The 18,434-nt window shown below is 43.5% G+C and overlaps 1 protein-coding gene across 1 annotated transcript in view; it reads left to right on the top strand.

Moving 5' to 3' along the window:
• The window catches only part of HERC1 (HECT and RLD domain containing E3 ubiquitin protein ligase family member 1), a 214,066-nt gene extending 196,340 nt beyond the window's left edge, over window positions 1-17,726 (top strand). The window contains exons 66-76 of the mRNA XM_082449135.1: window positions 1,087-1,189; window positions 2,758-2,927; window positions 4,309-4,447; window positions 6,436-6,605; window positions 7,671-7,840; window positions 8,122-8,287; window positions 9,536-9,612; window positions 10,401-10,653; window positions 11,147-11,299; window positions 13,915-14,220; window positions 17,090-17,726. Of these exons, the coding sequence (XP_082305261.1) occupies window positions 1,087-1,189; window positions 2,758-2,927; window positions 4,309-4,447; window positions 6,436-6,605; window positions 7,671-7,840; window positions 8,122-8,287; window positions 9,536-9,612; window positions 10,401-10,653; window positions 11,147-11,299; window positions 13,915-14,220; window positions 17,090-17,275 (1,893 nt within the window). The 3' untranslated portion in view covers window positions 17,276-17,726. The remainder of the gene's footprint in view (window positions 1-1,086; window positions 1,190-2,757; window positions 2,928-4,308; window positions 4,448-6,435; window positions 6,606-7,670; window positions 7,841-8,121; window positions 8,288-9,535; window positions 9,613-10,400; window positions 10,654-11,146; window positions 11,300-13,914; window positions 14,221-17,089) is intronic.
• The last annotated feature ends 708 nt before the right edge of the window (window positions 17,727-18,434 follow it).

Here is an 18,434-nt window from a genome sequence, read left to right as displayed (position 1 = left end):
TATTGGCTTTAATCTAGAGATTCAGACAACATGGTTTTCTTCTATGTCAGTACCTCTTTTTAGCTGGAAGTAATTTACCTTTAACATTTTTGGTAATTCATAATGAAATTTAGAAGCTTGTTTTGCTTATTCTTAAATTTCCAGCATTCCAGATCTTATCTTAAATAAGTAATTTAAAATAAATTAATTAAAATAAGTAGTTAATAAGCATTAATTACTAAACTGGATATAAAAATTCTGCAAGGACAAGCATCTGTCTTTGTCATGGGCTGAGTAATGTAGGACTACCTCCCATGTAGAGAAGAAATAAGTATAAACATATCTCCAGGGTGTCTTATGGAGGGAACCATGAACAATCTTTTGTAACTCTCTGCTTGTAACTGCCATTTCAGCTTATTATTACCACTGAATTATACAGGTATGTGCATTTAAAAAGTAACAGGAAATCCAAGTCCATAAACAAATGATTAAGAGGCTTTATTCACATTATAGAAGGTTTCTTGGCTCTTCAGAAGACCTCCTGTGAAATCCTTTTTATGTGGATTTTTCTAACACGTTTAACAAGCAGCATGATTTACAAGTATTCAATTTATATTCAACTCCAGATTCACTGTCGTATATAGTCTGTGACATCTTGATAGCTAGACTGGTGAATATTCAGCTAGGGATACAAAAAGGAAAGAAATCCTCTCTGGAGAACATATAAAGCAGTTATTGTCACCTCTGAAAGCAGAAAAAATCTAACTGGGAGCAGCCCATGGCTTTACATGGTCTTACAGTGTTCTTTAAACAGCCATAGGATTCTCTTTGGTTTCTGTTGCCCAGAGGAATGTTTCCACTTCACATGGGGTCCTGGGGATTTTAGTTAAACATCCCCTACCCCCTACAATACTCCCCCAAATTCAGGTAGTTTGCAGAGCAGTATGAGAAAATAACATTTAGGAGTGTGGATATGGCTGAAAACAAGTAAGTGACTATTAGTATTTTTATTGGAAGATAATCCTTGAGTTTATACATGCCAGTAGGCAAATTCGAGTGTTTTTATTTTCCTTTTTAAAGTATGTGCCTTACGCTTTTATTTTGCAGAAAGTTGATGTCCTTTGTGGAATTGGAATAAAAAAGGTTGCGTGTGGAACTCAGTTTTCTGTTGCATTGACCAAAGATGGTCACGTGTATACCTTTGGTCAAGGTAGGGCATTTTCCAGGCATTAATTACATTGCTTATTTTGTGCACACATGTATTACAGAAACATTTGCCTTCCAGCTGTATAGAAAGTGCTTAAACTGAGTCATTTTTCATTCTGGGTGATGATTGGCCACACAACCTTCATTCACTAGCTACTTTTCTGCTCCACTTTCATGATATTTGTTGTAAGGACAAACTCTCCTCCCCATTGATGGCCCCTCGTGCCAGAGCCTTCATTCTTGCCAGAAGAATTCCTGCCAAAGCCCTTCCCTTCCTCCTCTCTGCTACCTCTGCCATGCTACCACAAACACTGCCTTGACCACCAGAGCTCCTCTGGATCCTGCCTCACTTCCCAGCCCTTGCAGGGACTGGGGGTCCAGGTCTTAGGAATTCACAGGCATTCGGGATTCAAATCTTGAGTAAGTTCAAAATCTAAGCATCCACAGTGGGATTCCCTGGCAATATATTCAGCTTTGTAAATGGAAATTCTTTGCAAGCTGTAGTGACTAAAGAGTGTGTGAGGAAGAGGGAGGAAGAAGTGAGCTGTGATTGAAGTTTCTAGTCTTGGAAGAACATTGACACTGCTGAGGACAGGGAGTTGGTTCTGGTGAAGGAGATAAGGAGCTTACTTTTAGTCGTACTGAATTGGGGCCGTATACTCTAGACTACATGTATAGAGAAGTCTAGCAAGTTACTGGGAATTTGGACCTGGAACTCCAGAGAGAGATTGCTTATGGACATGTAGGTTTGCATAATTCCTAATGGTGTAGTTAAAGCCATATTAATAGGCTCTAATAAACCCAGGGAGAGAATATGGCATGAAAAAAGTAGAGGGTAAAACTCTAGGGAATGTGAGTAAAGGGCAGGTGAACACGGGAGAGCTGGCTTTGAAAGGAGTGGAGAGAGAGGTAGTTGGGGAGCCAGGATAGTGCAGAGTCTGCGAGGGGCAGAAGGAGCTGAGGCCACATTATCAGAAGGTAAAGTGGAGCTCCATGGGCTAGAGCTGGAGAAGAGGCTGCTGCAGTATAGGCAGTTAGGAGCTATTCATGGCTTTTGAGAGTACAGTTTCAGTGCAGTGGTGAGAGTGCAAGTTAGGCTGCAGAAGGTGGCCAAGCCAAACAGGCCTACAGCGTGTGGAGCAACAGGGACTGGCCTGCAGTTTGTAGAAGTTTGGCAGCAAAGATAAGGGGAGAAGTTGGCTGGAAATTTGAGGACAGGACAGGTTGCATGATGTCTTTTCTTAGAATGCAAGAACTTTAGGGCCTCTGTGAATTACGTGCCAGTCCTCTCAAGTATGAGGATGCTAGAGGTGCCTCTTGGTTTGAAATAAGCCACTAATTTTAAATTAAATTTTATTTATTTTTATGAATAAGGAGATTGTGACATTTTGCAAAGAAACAGTTTTAAACTTTATTCACTCAGAATCCGGTATACCTTACTGGCAAAGCAGCTTTTGCCCCAATGAGTTATGTATGTCATTGCCATACCACCATAGACATTAAATGACTCATCAGGAAACATAAAAGGACTGTGGTGTGCTATCCATAAATGTCCTCTTGCTATTTTTTCAGATCGCTTGATAGGCTTGCCAGAAGGGCGTGCTCGCAATCACAATCGACCACAGCAAATCCCTGTCCTGGCTGGAGTGGTCATTGAAGATGTGGCAGTTGGAGCTGAACACACACTTGCTTTGGCATCAACTGGAGATGTGTATGCCTGGGGGAGCAATTCAGAGGGGCAGGTAAATATTTATCTCGCTTGCTGCTCTGTCATGTTCTAGAAATCTGACAACATTCTTCATTTGGCAAAGGGATAAGCTAGAAACTCGGAATATCTACGCAAGACCTCAAGCACATCACTTTGCTATGGGGCTGATTATCTGGAGTCCAGTTGTGCATCTCTGTCTCTTGATTATGGTCTAGTAAGTGTTATATCATGGTTTAAAAAAAATCTGGCAGTACAGTAAAGTGGTTAAGGGGATTAGCTGAATATATATGTGTGTCTGCACACACTGAGAAGTGCCTGGCACATAGTAAACAGCACTTTATAAGTATTCAGTATTTGCTACTATCACGATTAATCATCATCATTTTCACTACAGTGATAAAAGAGGTTAGGTACTAGGAGCATCAGTTGATCTGGAAAATGGAAAGGATGAAACAACAATACTTTTATATTTTATAATATGACAGGGTACAAAGCATGTTTGTGTTTGTTCAGGAAGTCTTGTCACTCCCATTATGTAGAGTAGTAAACTGAGCCTCTAAGAGGTTGAGAAAAGACTCAAGAGGTTGATGTGTTCAGCCTATCCTGTATGTGGAGAAGGGACACATTTTGGTGGGGCAGGTCTGAGATGCCTGGTACTACAGTGGCTTTCAGCTCCACATGTGAACGACATCTCCTTCCTCTCTAAATCCTCTCTACATCTAGCTGCCCCTAGAGCCAACGACCCTCAAGTTCAAGGCCCAGTATTATTCACAGTAGCTCTGTGGTGTCCTCATCACTATATTAACCGATGGGGAAGCTGCTCAACACTGTGGTTGCACATTGTCTCAATGAGAAGAGAGTTGATGTTGAGATACCTTTGGAGGGTCCCTGGCAGGGCCTTGACATGATCCTGCCTGATGATGTTGAGGTGCTCAGCCACTGAAACACTGGGTGTCCTAGTCGGACCCTAAGAACAGAGATCCAGAGTTGAGAATCTGCTTCTATGTATGTTTTTATAATTGTTTATTTACTGTTACACAGGCAGTCCATGTTAAAAGTCAAGAAATCAGTGTGTTCTAAGTAAAAGCTCTATAGATCATTCTGTTGTTTTTTCTTTAACTTGCCAAGAATTTATTTCCTCTCTAGAAGTGGAGTTCAAAGATGTTTTCAGTCATTAAGACTCGTCTGCTAGATTTGGAATGGCCTTGTTACAGCTTAGTGTTTAGGAGACAGTATAAGCTATGAGGATCATTCTGATAGAGAAAATCAGAATTAATTTCATTATTTTGATGCCGTTGCTTGGTACAGATAGTAACTTATTTATATCTGCTACCATCCAAGACAAATTTTATCATCTTGACTTCCTCTCTTCCTCTTTCTAATTGAATCTCTGTGTATTTGTAATTTATTTCCAGCTTGGCTTAGGCCACACCAACCACGTTCGAGAACCAACCCTGGTAACAGTTCTGCAAGGGAAAAACGTTCGGCAGATCTCGGCCGGTCGCTGCCACAGTGCTGCGTGGACAGCGCCACCTGTCCCACCAAGAGCACCAGGTGAGGGATGAAATATCCATGCTCCTGCAGCCTCTCTTTCAGCAGTCCCCAGCTGCACTGTTTGCTTGCCAGCTTCACACTGCATCCAGGCACCGTTCTGAAACCATCAAACCTTCCCCCACACAACCAAAGCACTCTTTGTACTACAGTACTGCAAATACTTTCAGAGCAGGTGGTTCTCCTGCAGACTTCATTACATAGCAGTCCTTCTCTGCTCCCCAGAAGAAGAAAATGTATCACTTAGGCAAGCAAAATTTATAATTTTGGAATAGCAATAAAGTATTTTTTATATATAGTAGTGATGAACTGTAGCTTTCTAAGCCATGCTGTTAAGGAATAAAGATGAAAAGCCCGGAGACCACTTGTCAAATTCTTCACCCTAGTCAGCCATTTGAAACATGATGTTGTCTATACATTGGCACAGCAGAAAAACAAAAAAAAATTGTTGCCATTTTACTCCAGTGTATATATCAGGACTGATGGGCTGTTTCTACCTTTTGTATGTTTTGCTTTTAATTTATTATGAAATCCTCATAGGTCTACAAAAAGATAAAAAGATAATAAAATGCATATTTGTGTACCTAACACCCTACTGTGTACTCTCCCTGATTGGATCCATCTTCTGTTCCCCACAAATGTAACCATTGCCTTAAGTATGATGCTTATCCTTATGCATTCCTTCATATTTGGTCTGTTTCTTTCCCAGGCCCTCTAGTCCTTTCTAAAACCATCCTCTGGTATCTGAGGCACTAGAACTTCCCTGAAGTGACTTTGTGCCTGAGAGCTCCGTATTCTCATCCCTTTTTGTGAAGCCCTCTACTTTTAGCCACAGGTCCTTGGGAAAGACTCCCCATAGAGATTGTTTTCTCTTACATACCCTGAGAGAGCAAGGTAGGACTGCCAAGTAGATTCCAAACAAGCAGGAGATGGTTTCTGGTTAACAGAGCCCAGAATGAGCAGTGCTGCCGGCCCACTGACAATTTCAGGTACTCAGGGGCCTCTTTAGCTTCCAGTGGGATTTCCCTTCCACTTCAGGACAGAGACCATACAGCATGGTGGCTGAAGGTTCAGACTCAGGAACCACATTTCCCGGGTTCAGTCCTGGCTCCTCCACTTAGGAGCTGAGTGATCCTGAGGCTCAGTTTCCTTGTCTGCAAAGCGAGGGTAATAATAGCACCTATTGTAAAGAACCATAGGAGTAAATGAATCAATTCATGTGAAGCTCTTAGAACAGTGCCAGGCACATAAAAGTACTCAATAAACGTTAGCTTTAACTAATAGTAGGAAAATACCTCTGAGAATTGAGCTGTACAAATCTTTATTTGCAGGAAACTCAAGTAAGTTGAGTGTCTTGTTCTTAGTCTTTTGTGTGTTTCTATAAGATGATAACCATGGATACAGTCCTTGTAGTTTTTGCTTCTGCGGAGCTCTTATTCTTGCAGTATAAAGCCTTCCTGAATCATCTACTCATATCTTTCATTCTGTCATGGTCACTTTCTGTCAGATCCCTAGTAAGTGTGGGAGGTGACTCTGCTGAGTTGCCCATTTCCATTTTCCAGAACTGCCTACCTGGTCCTGGCCCACACCTTGTGTTATTATGAAGATGACAATTGTTGAATATGAAAGAATGAATTTGGGTTTTTTTGCTTTTGGAGTTTTTTTGTGAAGGAACTGTTTAAGTCCCATAGTTAAATGGGTAACTAAATTAAAGGAGAAAAAAAACAAGTTTCCATAATGATAAATTAAAAAGATGTTTTACAAACCAGCACAAGTGCATCAAAAAATTAAGATGAATGGATGGTGAATAGAGGAATTGATAAATAAGTGATAAAGCATATAGCAAAATATTAATTGTAGGATTTAAGTGGTGGGAATGGGTGTTCATTATATACTTGCAACTTCTGTGTGTGTTTGAAATTTTTCAAAACACTAAACATGATGAAAACAACGCATTTTCCTTTACAAGTGTGCATTTGTGTTCTGGGCAGGTGTGTCAGTGCCTCTGCAGCTGGGCCTGCCCGATGCAGTGCCCCCCCAGTACGGGGCGCTGAGGGAGGTGAGCATTCACACCGCGAGGGCCAGGCTCCGGCTGCTTTACCACTTCTCCGACCTCATGTACTCATCCTGGAGGCTACTGAACCTCAGCCCCAACAATCAGGTAAAATGGTGGCTTGGAAAGCAGTGCCTGTGATGTGCTTACCTGGTCCCAGGGCCTCTTTCTCAGCCTTCAGAAAATTCTTCCGCGGCTAATGCTTTTTACTCTCAGCACCCAAGAGATGTAGAAAAGGCACCAATTCTGTTCCCATTTTATTGCTGGATTAAGGACAGTCCAGATACAGATTATCATGCTGTTGAACACACAGTGGTCTTCCTTGTGTTTCGGTTTGTCCAAAGTTCAAGGAAGTATGAATGGCTAATGGCTAAGCATGTATTTTCTACAAACTCCAGAATATGATTTTAAAACTTAAGCACACAAAGGTGTTAGCACCACAGTCAAGGTGGTTATGTAAGTGAGTCTGAGAAATTTTGGAGACTTGCTCTCCTTACAAATGAGCATACCCTGTGGAGGGATAGGTGGGGGAGATAAAGTAAATTTGGCTGATTTGATTGTCTTTGTAGAACAGTCTAATAATTTAGGAAGAAAGCAAGCTGGCTATGTTTGTTTGTTTGTTTAATGTATAGGCATGCCTGCCAAAATGTGTGTTAGTTTGTAAAACTGTTAGTCAAAAATCCTTTGGGTAACGGTCACGGCATATGAGAGATTTGAGAAATCATTGTTAGAAATAGATAATCAACCAGGTGACAGAATACTGTGCAGCACTAAACAAGAGTGTTAGCAACCTGTTTGTAATTAGTGAGAGAAATGTTTATGATATAAAGTGAGGTGAGAAAAGCAGTGGAAAATTGTATAAATAGTATGATCTCGAAAATGTGAAAAGGAAGGAAACTGGAAGGAAATAGATGAAAGTGTTAATGGGGCCATCTCCATATGATAGGATTATGGATGATTTTATTTGTGTGCTTGTGTGTGTGTCCTTTTCTGTATTTTCTAAGTTTTTAAAAATAATAATCATACTTTACCAGAAAAAATATTTTGAAAAAGTTGCTAATAATGGCTAATACCCAGATTTATGCTTTTAGAGTGCATTTGTAAAAGTGAGATGTGTTATTTCTTTTAAGCCTTGGATTGTACCATTTCTGCTAAGCTTACTTTCTGTTACAGAATAGTACGTCTCATTATAATGCTGGAACATGGGGCATTGTGCAGGGACAGCTCCGACCTTTGTTAGCCCCAAGAGTCTACACCCTCCCGATGGTGCGCTCTATAGGAAAAACCATGGTTCAAGGCAAAAACTATGGACCTCAAATTACTGTAAAGAGGATATCAACCAGGTTAGCATATTATGTATATGTGTATATGTTTCATTAACTAGCATTTTTTGAGATGGACTTATTACTAACTGATCTCTGTGAGCCTTAGCTTCCTCATTTGTGAAGTAGGATAGTAATAGTATTTTTACATCAGTACCCAGTGTGGTTACAGTGGGCCTAGCACAGTGTTTGGCTGTTGTTAAGCTGGCCTGTTCATTCACTGATGGGAAAATAGATTCAAGTGACTTTTGTGGCGATTTGAGAGCATTGTATTTCATTCTCTTTTCCCTTTATTTTTAAAGAGGAAGGAAGTGTAAGCCCATCTTTGTTCAAATAGCAAGACAAGTAGTTAAACTGAATGCATCAGACCTCCGTCTGCCATCCCGAGCCTGGAAGGTTAAGCTGGTTGGAGAAGGGGCTGATGATGCTGGAGGAGTGTTCGATGACACGATCACAGAGATGTGCCAGGTATATTCATGCAGTGTCCCCTGCTGAGTTGTCCGCTCAGGTGGTGGCTGTTTTACTGTTTCCAGTGGTTACTCTGGCATGTTTTTATAAATGTAAGCAAGGATGCATTTGTAATCCTTACATAAAGTTATGCTGTTAATGATGTATAGGCGAATTATCGCAAAGGTTTGTGAAATGCTTTGTGAAGATACCTTACTGAGTAAGTGCCAGTGCTTTGCCACCTACCAGTGACTCACCATCTGTTGTGCTGTGTAACACTGGCAGAGGAAACACTGACACATATTTACACTTATGTAACAGACAAATCCAGGACCACCCATGTGCTCCCTTTATCTTGGTGCTTTTAGAACAAAGTAGAACTGCCAGGCTACTGGCAGAAATTAGAAAAACAAGTCTTAAGAGTTTGAACTGGGGCATCCCTGGTGGTGCAGTGGTTAAGAATCTGCCTGCCAATGCAGAGGACATGGGTTCGAGCCCTGGTCCGGGAAGATCCCACATGCCACGGAGCACCTAAGCCCATGCACCACGACTACTGAGCCTGCACTCTAGAGCCCGCGCGCTGAAACTACTGAGCCCATGTGCCGCAACTGCTGAAGCCTGTGCTCTCTAGGGCCTGCGTGCCGCAACTACTGAGCCCGCATGCTGCAACTACTGACGCCTGCACGCCTAGAGCCCGTGCTCCACCACAAGAGAAGCCACACAATGAGAAGCCCGTGCACCGCAACGGAGAGTAGCTGCCGCTTGCCACAACTAGAGAAAGCCCATGCGCAGCAACAAAGGCCCGTCACAGCCAAAAATTAATTAATTAATTAATTAAAAAGAGTTTGAACCAGTTCATATTTTAAGATCTACAGTGGCAGCTTTGCTTCCAGATCAGCTCTGACCCTTCCAGCTTTGCCTAGTATCAGGATTTTTCTGATAAATCCTGTAACTAAAATAATACTTGGCTATCATTTATTAAGTTTATTTGAATATCACTGTACCCTGCTCACAGATACCCCAACTCGTGCCCTGGATTGACTTTTTCATCTTAGTTCTGCATACTGCAGGACATTTTCTACATGGGGGAGTCTCCTAAATTCATTTTAAATTACAACCACAGAAATAATTATAGAGATGGCTGGTTGTCATATAGCATTGTAAATTCCTCAATATTCTCTTTTCAGTATGACTTTTAATGTTAATTGTTTTGTTTTCTTGATGCATTTGATTGTCATTTCTAAGAAATTGTTTTTCTTTCTTCTACAGGAACTTGAAACTGGTATTGTTGACCTTCTTATACCCTCTCCCAATGCTACCGCAGAAGTGGGTTACAATAGGGACAGGTAAGGGCAGTCAGCAAGTGTTATTGAATGTCTATAATAATAGCTCACATTTATTGAGTGCTTACTATATGCCAGGCACTGTACTAAGTGTTTTACATGGAGTATCCCATTGAATCCTCATGATAGCTCTAAGGAGTAGGAACTGTTACTGTTCTCTTTTCATATGTAGGAAACTGAGACACATCATGACTTGTTATTTATTTATTATGAGACCAACTCAATGATAATATAGAGGGTTAGAGGAAATGCAGACTTAATATTGAAACCAGACTTCTTTTGTGTTTCTGAAGGCCTGTGTGGCCTTCCCTCAATGAATTAAAATTCATTAAAAACCTTTGATATGCTATCCAATCACAGCAGTTAGTATTTGCAATTATGTATTATTCCTTTACTTGTCAAATTTTGAATTTTGGATCCTGCTTCGTGGACTTGTAAATGATAAATGAAATGATTTTAGGAAATAGAGCGCCCTTGAGCAGGAGGCTTAAGGACTAATAGATCATTCACTTACCCTCTTATGGTTCTTCTAAAAATAATTCAAAATATGGTCCCTGTGCTGTCCAGAACAATAGCGATAGGCCATATGTGGCTATTGAGCACCTGAAACGTGGTTATAGGAGCTGAAGAACTGAATTTTAGATTTTATTTAATTAATTTAAATAGCCACATGTGGCTAATGACTGCCATATTGGACAGCACAGGTCTAGACTAATGCTATAGCTGTTTGATAACTTATTTTAATAAAAATGAAGACAACCTTGTTTGAAATAGTTCCTTTAATTCTGCAGGTTCCTTTTTAACCCTTCTGCCTGCCTCGATGAACACTTAATGCAGTTTAAGTTCTTGGGAATTTTAATGGGGGTTGCCATTCGCACAAAGAAGCCTCTGGACCTCCACTTAGCCCCTCTGGTGTGGAAGCAGCTGTGCTGCGTCCCACTCACCCTGGAAGACCTGGAGGAGGTGGATCTGCTCTATGTGCAGACTCTCAACAGCATTCTTCACATTGAAGACAGTGGGATTACCGAGGAGAGTTTCCATGAGGTGAATCCTGGCTGGTTCATGTTTCTGTTGGTGTTGACTAGAGTTTTTCTGTGTACAACTCAGGTATGGCCTTCCATTTGCTGTCTGGCTGACCCATGCCATAAGCCATTGCTGCGCTTAGCAGCTCAGCCCAGCAGTTTAAATAACTGCTAGGAGAGTCAGCTCCAGCACCCAGCTTCTGCTCCTTCCCCTTTGATCCATTCTCTGCCTGTTAGAGTGAAGGACAGAGAGAACCAGGTGGAGAGGGAGGCCTGGGATGACCAGAGTTCATCAATCCTGATTTGGAGGCAGAGAGATTCAACCTCATTTTTAATTACAACCAGATGAGTCAGCACTCTCTGCTGATCAAGTAGCCTGATCAGTTATCTCAGTTGCCTTGTTTTCATCCTTAAAAATTTTGATATTGTTAAACGTTTTTCTGTATTTGTGTGTAACATACTTTTTGTGGTCATTTCTACCATGGAGTAAAAATTCTTTTTTCTTCTATTCTCAGATGATTCCTCTTGATTCTTTTGTTGGCCAGAGCGCTGATGGCAAAATGGTTCCTATAATCCCTGGTGGAAATAGTATCCCACTCACGTTTTCTAATAGGAAGGAGTATGTGGAGAGGGCCATTGAATATCGACTTCATGAAATGGACCGACAGGTGAGATGAAACATTTTGGGAGGTGCATATGAATGTTTTGCATTTGTCTCCAAACAGGAGCTGTCTGGTTTTTACTGAATTTTGGCATATGAATTCACTGTGTTGATTAATCAGTATCTATTGGGTTGGCCCAAAAGTTCGTTCGGGTTTTTCCATAAGATGTTATGGAAGACTTTTTGGTCAACCCAATATATTTCAGTCCCTTTTCAGAGACTTTTCAAGCATAATCTCAGGGCCTGCTATCTCCTCACTCAAGGCCTTAGGTGAGCCCTGAATTGGTCACTGGTTGGATTGAGGCCAAGCCCTCCCCCAGGCCTTCAGAACCTGCATTCTCACTCTCACTCTTCCTCTGTCCTGTTTATCTTCATTTCTTAACTGCCCCCCAACCCAGTGCCCCACTCCAGCTTGGTCAGTCAGGGTCCATGTGAATGAACCCATAAACACTGGCCTTGCAATCCCATGTGAGTGCTTCTTTCCCCCTCCTGCTGCAGTCCTTCAAGGCCCAGCTGAGAATGCATCTCCTCTCTGGACAAACTTTCCTCCAGGCCTGTACATATCTTTTTTGTTACCTAGAAATTCCTCAAGATATCACATACTTCTATGTTGTGGTCTAAGGATTAGACTGCAGAGTTTGGGTCTTCTTTCTTCAATTAGTGTGTGAGACATTGAATGAAAAATGTACTTCATATATATAACTTATATACCTTGTTCTATGCTGATATGTAGTAAGCATTTAATAAATGATGGGAGTATGGTGAGTGACCATAGAAATGAATATTGTGTCCAAAAGTGGTGGTTTTGGTTATACAATCCTTCATAGCCACTTCAGTAGTACCTTATTTGCAGAATATGTTGGGTTCTTCTCAGGAGCTGGATGCAGGCTCTGAGGCTGTGTAGTAATTTGAAGTGTATATATTTTACACCCTTCACTCCTGGTTCCTTCTTTGACTCTGACTTTGGGCCAAGTCTAGTCAGAAAACTATACCCTTTAGCTTAGTAAGGGTGGATCCTGTCAACAATGTTGTTTACACAGCCAGGGCTTACGGTTTGTCTCTAGTTCTTGAATATGTTTACTCCTTACAGACTGAATAACTGACCCAAAATTTCCTGATCACTTTCTGCATGCCAGATGTGGTACCAGGCACCCGCATGTGCGGTTTTTCACATAGTTACTCTGAGAGATAGAAATTACTATCACCATTTCACAAATGAATGCATGGCGTCCAGAGAAGTGAAGGGATGTGCCCAAGGCAAAGCCAGGATCGCAAACCAGGTTTAACTGTGGTGTCCAGGCTCTTGTGCTGGCCTTTCCTATGAAGGTCAGATTGACCTGCTCTCCATCAGCTGTGCTCTGCCCTGGCTTTGTTGCTTTCTTGGTAACAAGGCCATCTTCCTCTTTCACTTCCTCCTTGTCTCTTAGAACCCCGTGTTCTTCCCATAGCTGTCCCCAGTTGTCCCCAACCCAAGCAGTCATCCCTGTACCTCAGCCTTTTTTTTTTCCAGACAGCTTTTGGTTTGTATCCTACCAGGCAAACAGCTTGTTTTTTGGCAGACTTTGGCTGGGGTATCCGTTTACTCTCAGTAGAGACTGCCCTCACTGCCACTCCGTTCCTTAGCCCTGGGCATGACAACCTTGTACAATCATAACTCCAGGGCCTTCCTCAAGGTGTGGCTCCTGTTCACGTTCTCTGGTTTGGTCTTGTCTGTGGTAGATGGTTTTGAATTGGCCAAGAGTGGAGAAGTTATTTATGAAACAAACCTGGAACAGTGATGGGTCTGTGTGTAGAGTATGCACTACTGCACAACCTTGGAGGGGTTTTGCCAAACAGACTGTGTGGCAGCCTCTGGCAGCACCCCTTCGGCATTCCCTGCCTGACCTGTTCTCTGCACTGTGCTAACAGGGGCTAACTGCCCAGTCACACAGACTCATTTAAAATACCTGTCATAATCATGGGAGCAGCAATTATTTACCTTATTTTTCAGATCAGAAAATTCAAGTAAAAGAAGTGGTGGAGCTGGGGTACAGAACCCATCTCCTGATCAAATTTTCTGTCCTTTTTGCAGCCTTCCTACAAAAGGATGTCTCAGTTTTACTTTCTTCTTTGTACTTTTCTTTTTCTTTTACGATCAGCACAAATGATTTTTACAAAAAAGATATAACTGTTTTCAAAAGAAAATATAAATCACAAAAACAGTAGGAGCTCTAGACACATCCTCCAAGAGCTTCTTACCCTGATGAGAAGACGAAGTACCCCACGTAGCACGAAGTACCCCACGTAGCACAGTGAAACAGCCCATGGCCGCGTGTGATCAGGAGTGTGGTTGGCATTAGGGGAGGCCCCAGTGGGCTGGGATTTTGTGGGGCAGGGAAGGTGGGCTCCTGAATTGACCTGAACTGGGACAGGAAGGAGTGTATGAGTCCTCCGGGCAGGGAGAAGTTCTGACACAGGGTCAGAGGCAAGGTGGTTGGGCCGTGTGCAGTCATGCCAGTTCTGAGTGGCAAGTAGAGGGCCTGGGAGCAGATGAGCACGCACGAGGTGCCCGGCCCAGCTGGGTCCACCGTGGGTGCCCAGTCTGTGCGCACACATTGAATGAACCACCCCTCCTGGGAGCAGGTGGCTGCGGTCCGAGAAGGGATGTCCTGGATCGTCCCCGTGCCGCTGCTGTCCCTCCTCACAGCAAAGCAGCTGGAGCAGATGGTGTGCGGGATGCCCGAGATCTCTGTAGAAGTCTTGAAGAAAGTGGTGCGGTACCGGGAGGTGGATGAGCAGCACCAGCTGGTGCAGTGGTTCTGGCACACGCTGGAGGAGTTCTCCAACGAGGAGCGGGTGCTTTTCATGAGGTTTGTGTCTGGAAGGTCTCGACTACCAGCCAACACTGCTGATATCTCTCAGAGATTTCAGATCATGAAGGTTGATAGGGTAAGTAAGATGTTTTTTCTTCCTTGGTAATGTGTGCCTTTATTGCTTCCTTGATGCTTGCATGTTGGGCTTCAAAAGTAGGCCCACCAATTCAGGATTAATGCTTGGAATTTCCAGATTTTTTAAAAAAATAAAGCACAAAAACTTGTTTAGAAACATCACATAACTTCAATTTTTAAAAGTCCTAAATGGATGTAGAAAGCACAGTACAACCAACAACCTTTGCTGAATCTTCCAGTAGCTTCCTGAATGAAAGCTAAGCTTGGCAGAAAGGTCATCATGTTGCCTCTGCCTCATATTTCCTATGCCTGCTCATTGTGTGACTTCTGCACTGCGACACGGTCTTGTTTATTTGTTTTCATGAAGATACTAACCATTAATGGTGCACGTGCTCCGGAAGGAACGTGAAGACACAGGGAGCAGCAATAACGTGCTCTGTGGGTACGTGCGTGGTGTGCATCACGGAGCAGGCAGTGCAGCTTCTCTGCAGCCTGATGAAAGGTCCCTGCTGCAGAGCTCCAGCCCAGCTGCTGTTTTGACAGATGGCTTAGGAATAAAAGGGCTTAGAGCCTTAAATGCACACTGCTGCCAGAGTCATCTTTCTCAAGCACCCCTCTGACCACATCACTCTTTTCCTTTCACACCGTTCAGCGGCCCCTTGTGTTGACTCCAGGTTAAACGCCATCCACCTTAGCAGTCTTCAACACCTCCACAGTCTGGCCTCTGCCCCGCCTTTTGATATCACCTCTTGATGCTTATTATGTTCTGGCCATCATGGGCTGCTTGCCTTTCTCCTGACAGACCACACTGTTTTTTATTTTGGGGGGTTTTTTGTTTGTTTGGGGAGGTTTTTTTTGGCCGCACCGCATGGCTTGCGGGACCTCAGTTCCCCAACCAGGGATTGAACCCAGGCCACGGCAGTGAAAGCCTGGGATCTTAATCACTAAGCCACCAGGGAACTCCCAAGGTCACACCATTTTTAAATGTCCATGCCTTTGTGCAGGCTATTCCCGCTGCTTTAGTAAGTTCTCCTCCCATCCCTTTCCATCTATGCCTGGCAAGCAATTACTCATCCTTTAAGCCCAATACCAATGTCGTCTCCTCCAGAAAGCCCTCCTGGATGCTCTCCTATGCCTCCTGCCTATTCCTCCAGGCAGACTTAGATCTTATATCCATCTCCTGGACACTTGGTACACTCCTCAAACCCAACATTAAGTTAGACGTGTCTGTGTTCCCTCTTTCTCCTCCTCCACCCGCCATGAGCTGGGCAGTCCCCTGAGCAGGGCCCATGGTGTTTATTCCAGGAACAGGAAGGTGGGACCTCCTCACTCAAGGGCCCATCCTACCGGTTTCATCAGGTTTCAGTATCTGCCTTTCTGGTGTTTTTCCTGTAACTACCCCTTGAAAGTTGCTGTAGTCAAAGCCGTCCCTCCCCTGCTGCCTCCTGAGGCTGCCTGCCTGGGCTCCACTCCTGGGCTTGCTGGAGAGGCCATGCACAGGAAAGGCTATGAAAAGAGCCTTTCTGTAAATTTTCGATGTGACTTGCCAGAAACTATAAGTTGTAAATCTGTTTTGTTGCTTCAGAGAAAGATGGGGAGGAGGAAATGGTTTGCTTCTATTCAGCTCTGGAAAAAAACCTTGCCTTGTATCTGTCCTGGGCTACCGTGCCATCCCAGGAGTTAATCCACTATTAATCCCCTGCCTGGGGGGTTTTAGCCTCAGAAAACTGACCACTATGGGTCTCTCCTTTGTGACTTTTAAACCATTTCTCTAGTTTCCAAATCAGAGCCACCTGTTGACATTCCCTTTTAATGTCTTTGTGGGTTGTGCTTTTTCTGCATTCATCACTGGCTCTGGCACAGCTAAGCTTCTGGGCCCTCCATCTCCCACCTCTTAGAAATGCACTCACCTGATGTCGAGTTCCGAGGAGGAGGAGGACTGGTTTCAAGGAGTTCAACGAGAAAGAGAGGGCAGGTTCTTTTTTAAAAACTCATTTTTTAAAAAATTATAAAAACAATGTAAATCATTACTATCATTACAAATAGTTTGGAAAATAGTTGTGTTTGCAAGGCAGGACAGTGTTTGCAGGGAGGGACAGGAATCCTGTCCCTCCTAGTGGTAGCCATTTTCACCTTTCACCTTTGTGTAATTCCTCAAGCATATACATTTTTGCATGACGCATTTAGAATTTTGTATTCTGCTTTTTCCACCTAACAGTCTATCTCCAGCACTTTTCTGTTTTGCTGCTTATCTTCATAATTATCATTTTAAACGACTGCATCACCATTGGTTAAAGGGCTGGGCTGGGATTTCATTAACTGCTCCTTCCTCATCTGAGCGGTGTGCTGGTGGCCATGGCAGGTGAAGGATGGCAGAATGCTCACTAGGAGGACGGTGAGAGGAGGAGGAGTGTGGTGACTCCCTTACAGTTGTTCCTTCCGCTTCACCGGCTCTGTTGGGGGAATCCCTGCAGCAGCTTCAAGTTTGCACCCTCTTGGTGAAAGGGAACGAAGTCTGTTGCACTCCTACTCTGTGGCAGGCACTGTGTGAAGTGTGTTCTACCAGGTAACCCTGCCAGTCAGGGCTCATTCTCATTTCACACGTGAGGGCTTTGGAGGAGTGAGGAGAGGAAAGAAGCATCTTCGCCAAAAGCTAGATGGCCACAGGACACCAGAGCCTGCACTCTTCCTACCACTGCCAAGTCTCTGCTTGCTCTCCACGTGGCCGTGCAGTCAGTCATGTCCGTGGAGCCTACCTGAAGGCAGGGAGAAGTGCTTTCCTGACTTTGGGGGTGGTGGTGATGAGCAGCCCTGCTCCCCGCATGATACCCCAGTGCTGCAGTCACGGCTCTGGGTCTCTCTCTCCACAGCCTTACGACAGTCTGCCTACCTCACAGACCTGCTTCTTCCAGCTGAGACTGCCACCCTACTCCAGCCAGCTGGTCATGGCTGAGCGCCTGCGCTACGCCATCAACAACTGCCGCTCAATCGACATGGACAACTACATGCTCTCGCGAAACGTGGACAACGCTGAGGGCTCCGACACTGACTACTGACCACCCAGGGTGCCGTCGCCCCTCCTTCTTCTCAATAATGCTCACTTCCAACTTAATGCTGATACACTTTTATGGTAACTAATAGATGTTTTAGGAACATAAACCGACATTATAAACAGTGGCCACATTTAGTTACTCTAAATGTAACAAAGAAATTAGATGTTTTTATTTTTCTGTGATTGTACAAAAAAAAGACAAAGTGCTCTAAGTCAGGTTTTTCCCTCCATATTTGTGGTCACTTTTGATAAGTTTGCATGGAACCATTTCGGTGCATTTTTAGTTGGGAATGGTACATTTTTGTAAACCCACCCAGTGAACATGAAATTGTACATTGTGTATAATTGTTCATTAGAAAGGACAGTTTTACATGAATATTCATATATTTATTTTGTTTTAATTTGAATTGCCTGTGCAGGGTTCCTTATGCAGAGAAATAAAGCCAATTCAGGAATCAGTGCATGGGCTGCTTTTGTTACTGGAGCTTTGATGAAGAGAGAATGAGCTTTCAGACTAGTTTCACTCTGACAGCTTTTTGACTCATCAGAAACATTCCTTCACACTGGGCTTTGCTTGGAAATGACAGAGCAGAGGGCCACATGGGTATAGCAGCCCCCTGAGGTGAAAGCTCCTGTTTTCATTGGTTCTGTCATCCTTGGTCTCTCACTGTGTTCCCTCACTACAGGGTCCCTGTGTCCATCCTTTAGCACTATGCTTCCTCCTTCTCCGTAGCTGGCTTAAAGTGTAACACGCTAATAGGAGCCTTTCTTGAACAGCCCCAGGATACCTGGTACGGGATGCAGCTCTACTAGGCAAGGAGGAAACTAACTAAAGTGATACAGTTCTGACTGCCCACCCCCACCGCCCTTTGAGGGGCCAGCAGATCCAGTGATGGAATTAACGAGCGGGGCACAATGTTTACAATAACATGTCATCTACTCTGGAAGGGCAGCCACGTGGGCACTTAGCATACGTGAATGAGTGACCATGTGAATGTGTGAATTAATTTGAGAACTGATGCGTGGCTTTTATGTCCTTGAATGATGGTGGGGAATTGTGCAGGGGACTGGGGAAGGGGTTACACCCTTGGTTCTTAAACCCAGACCTTGAAGGCCCTGGGCGATGTGTTCATTTGCTCAGGCATGTCAGAATGAGCATGTGG

The sequence above is a fragment of the Balaenoptera physalus genome, assembly GCF_965194825.1.
Source record: "Balaenoptera physalus genome assembly, chromosome: 2".
Taxonomy (NCBI): domain Eukaryota; kingdom Metazoa; phylum Chordata; class Mammalia; order Artiodactyla; family Balaenopteridae; genus Balaenoptera; species Balaenoptera physalus.
This window is presented reverse-complemented; position numbering and strand designations above follow the sequence as displayed.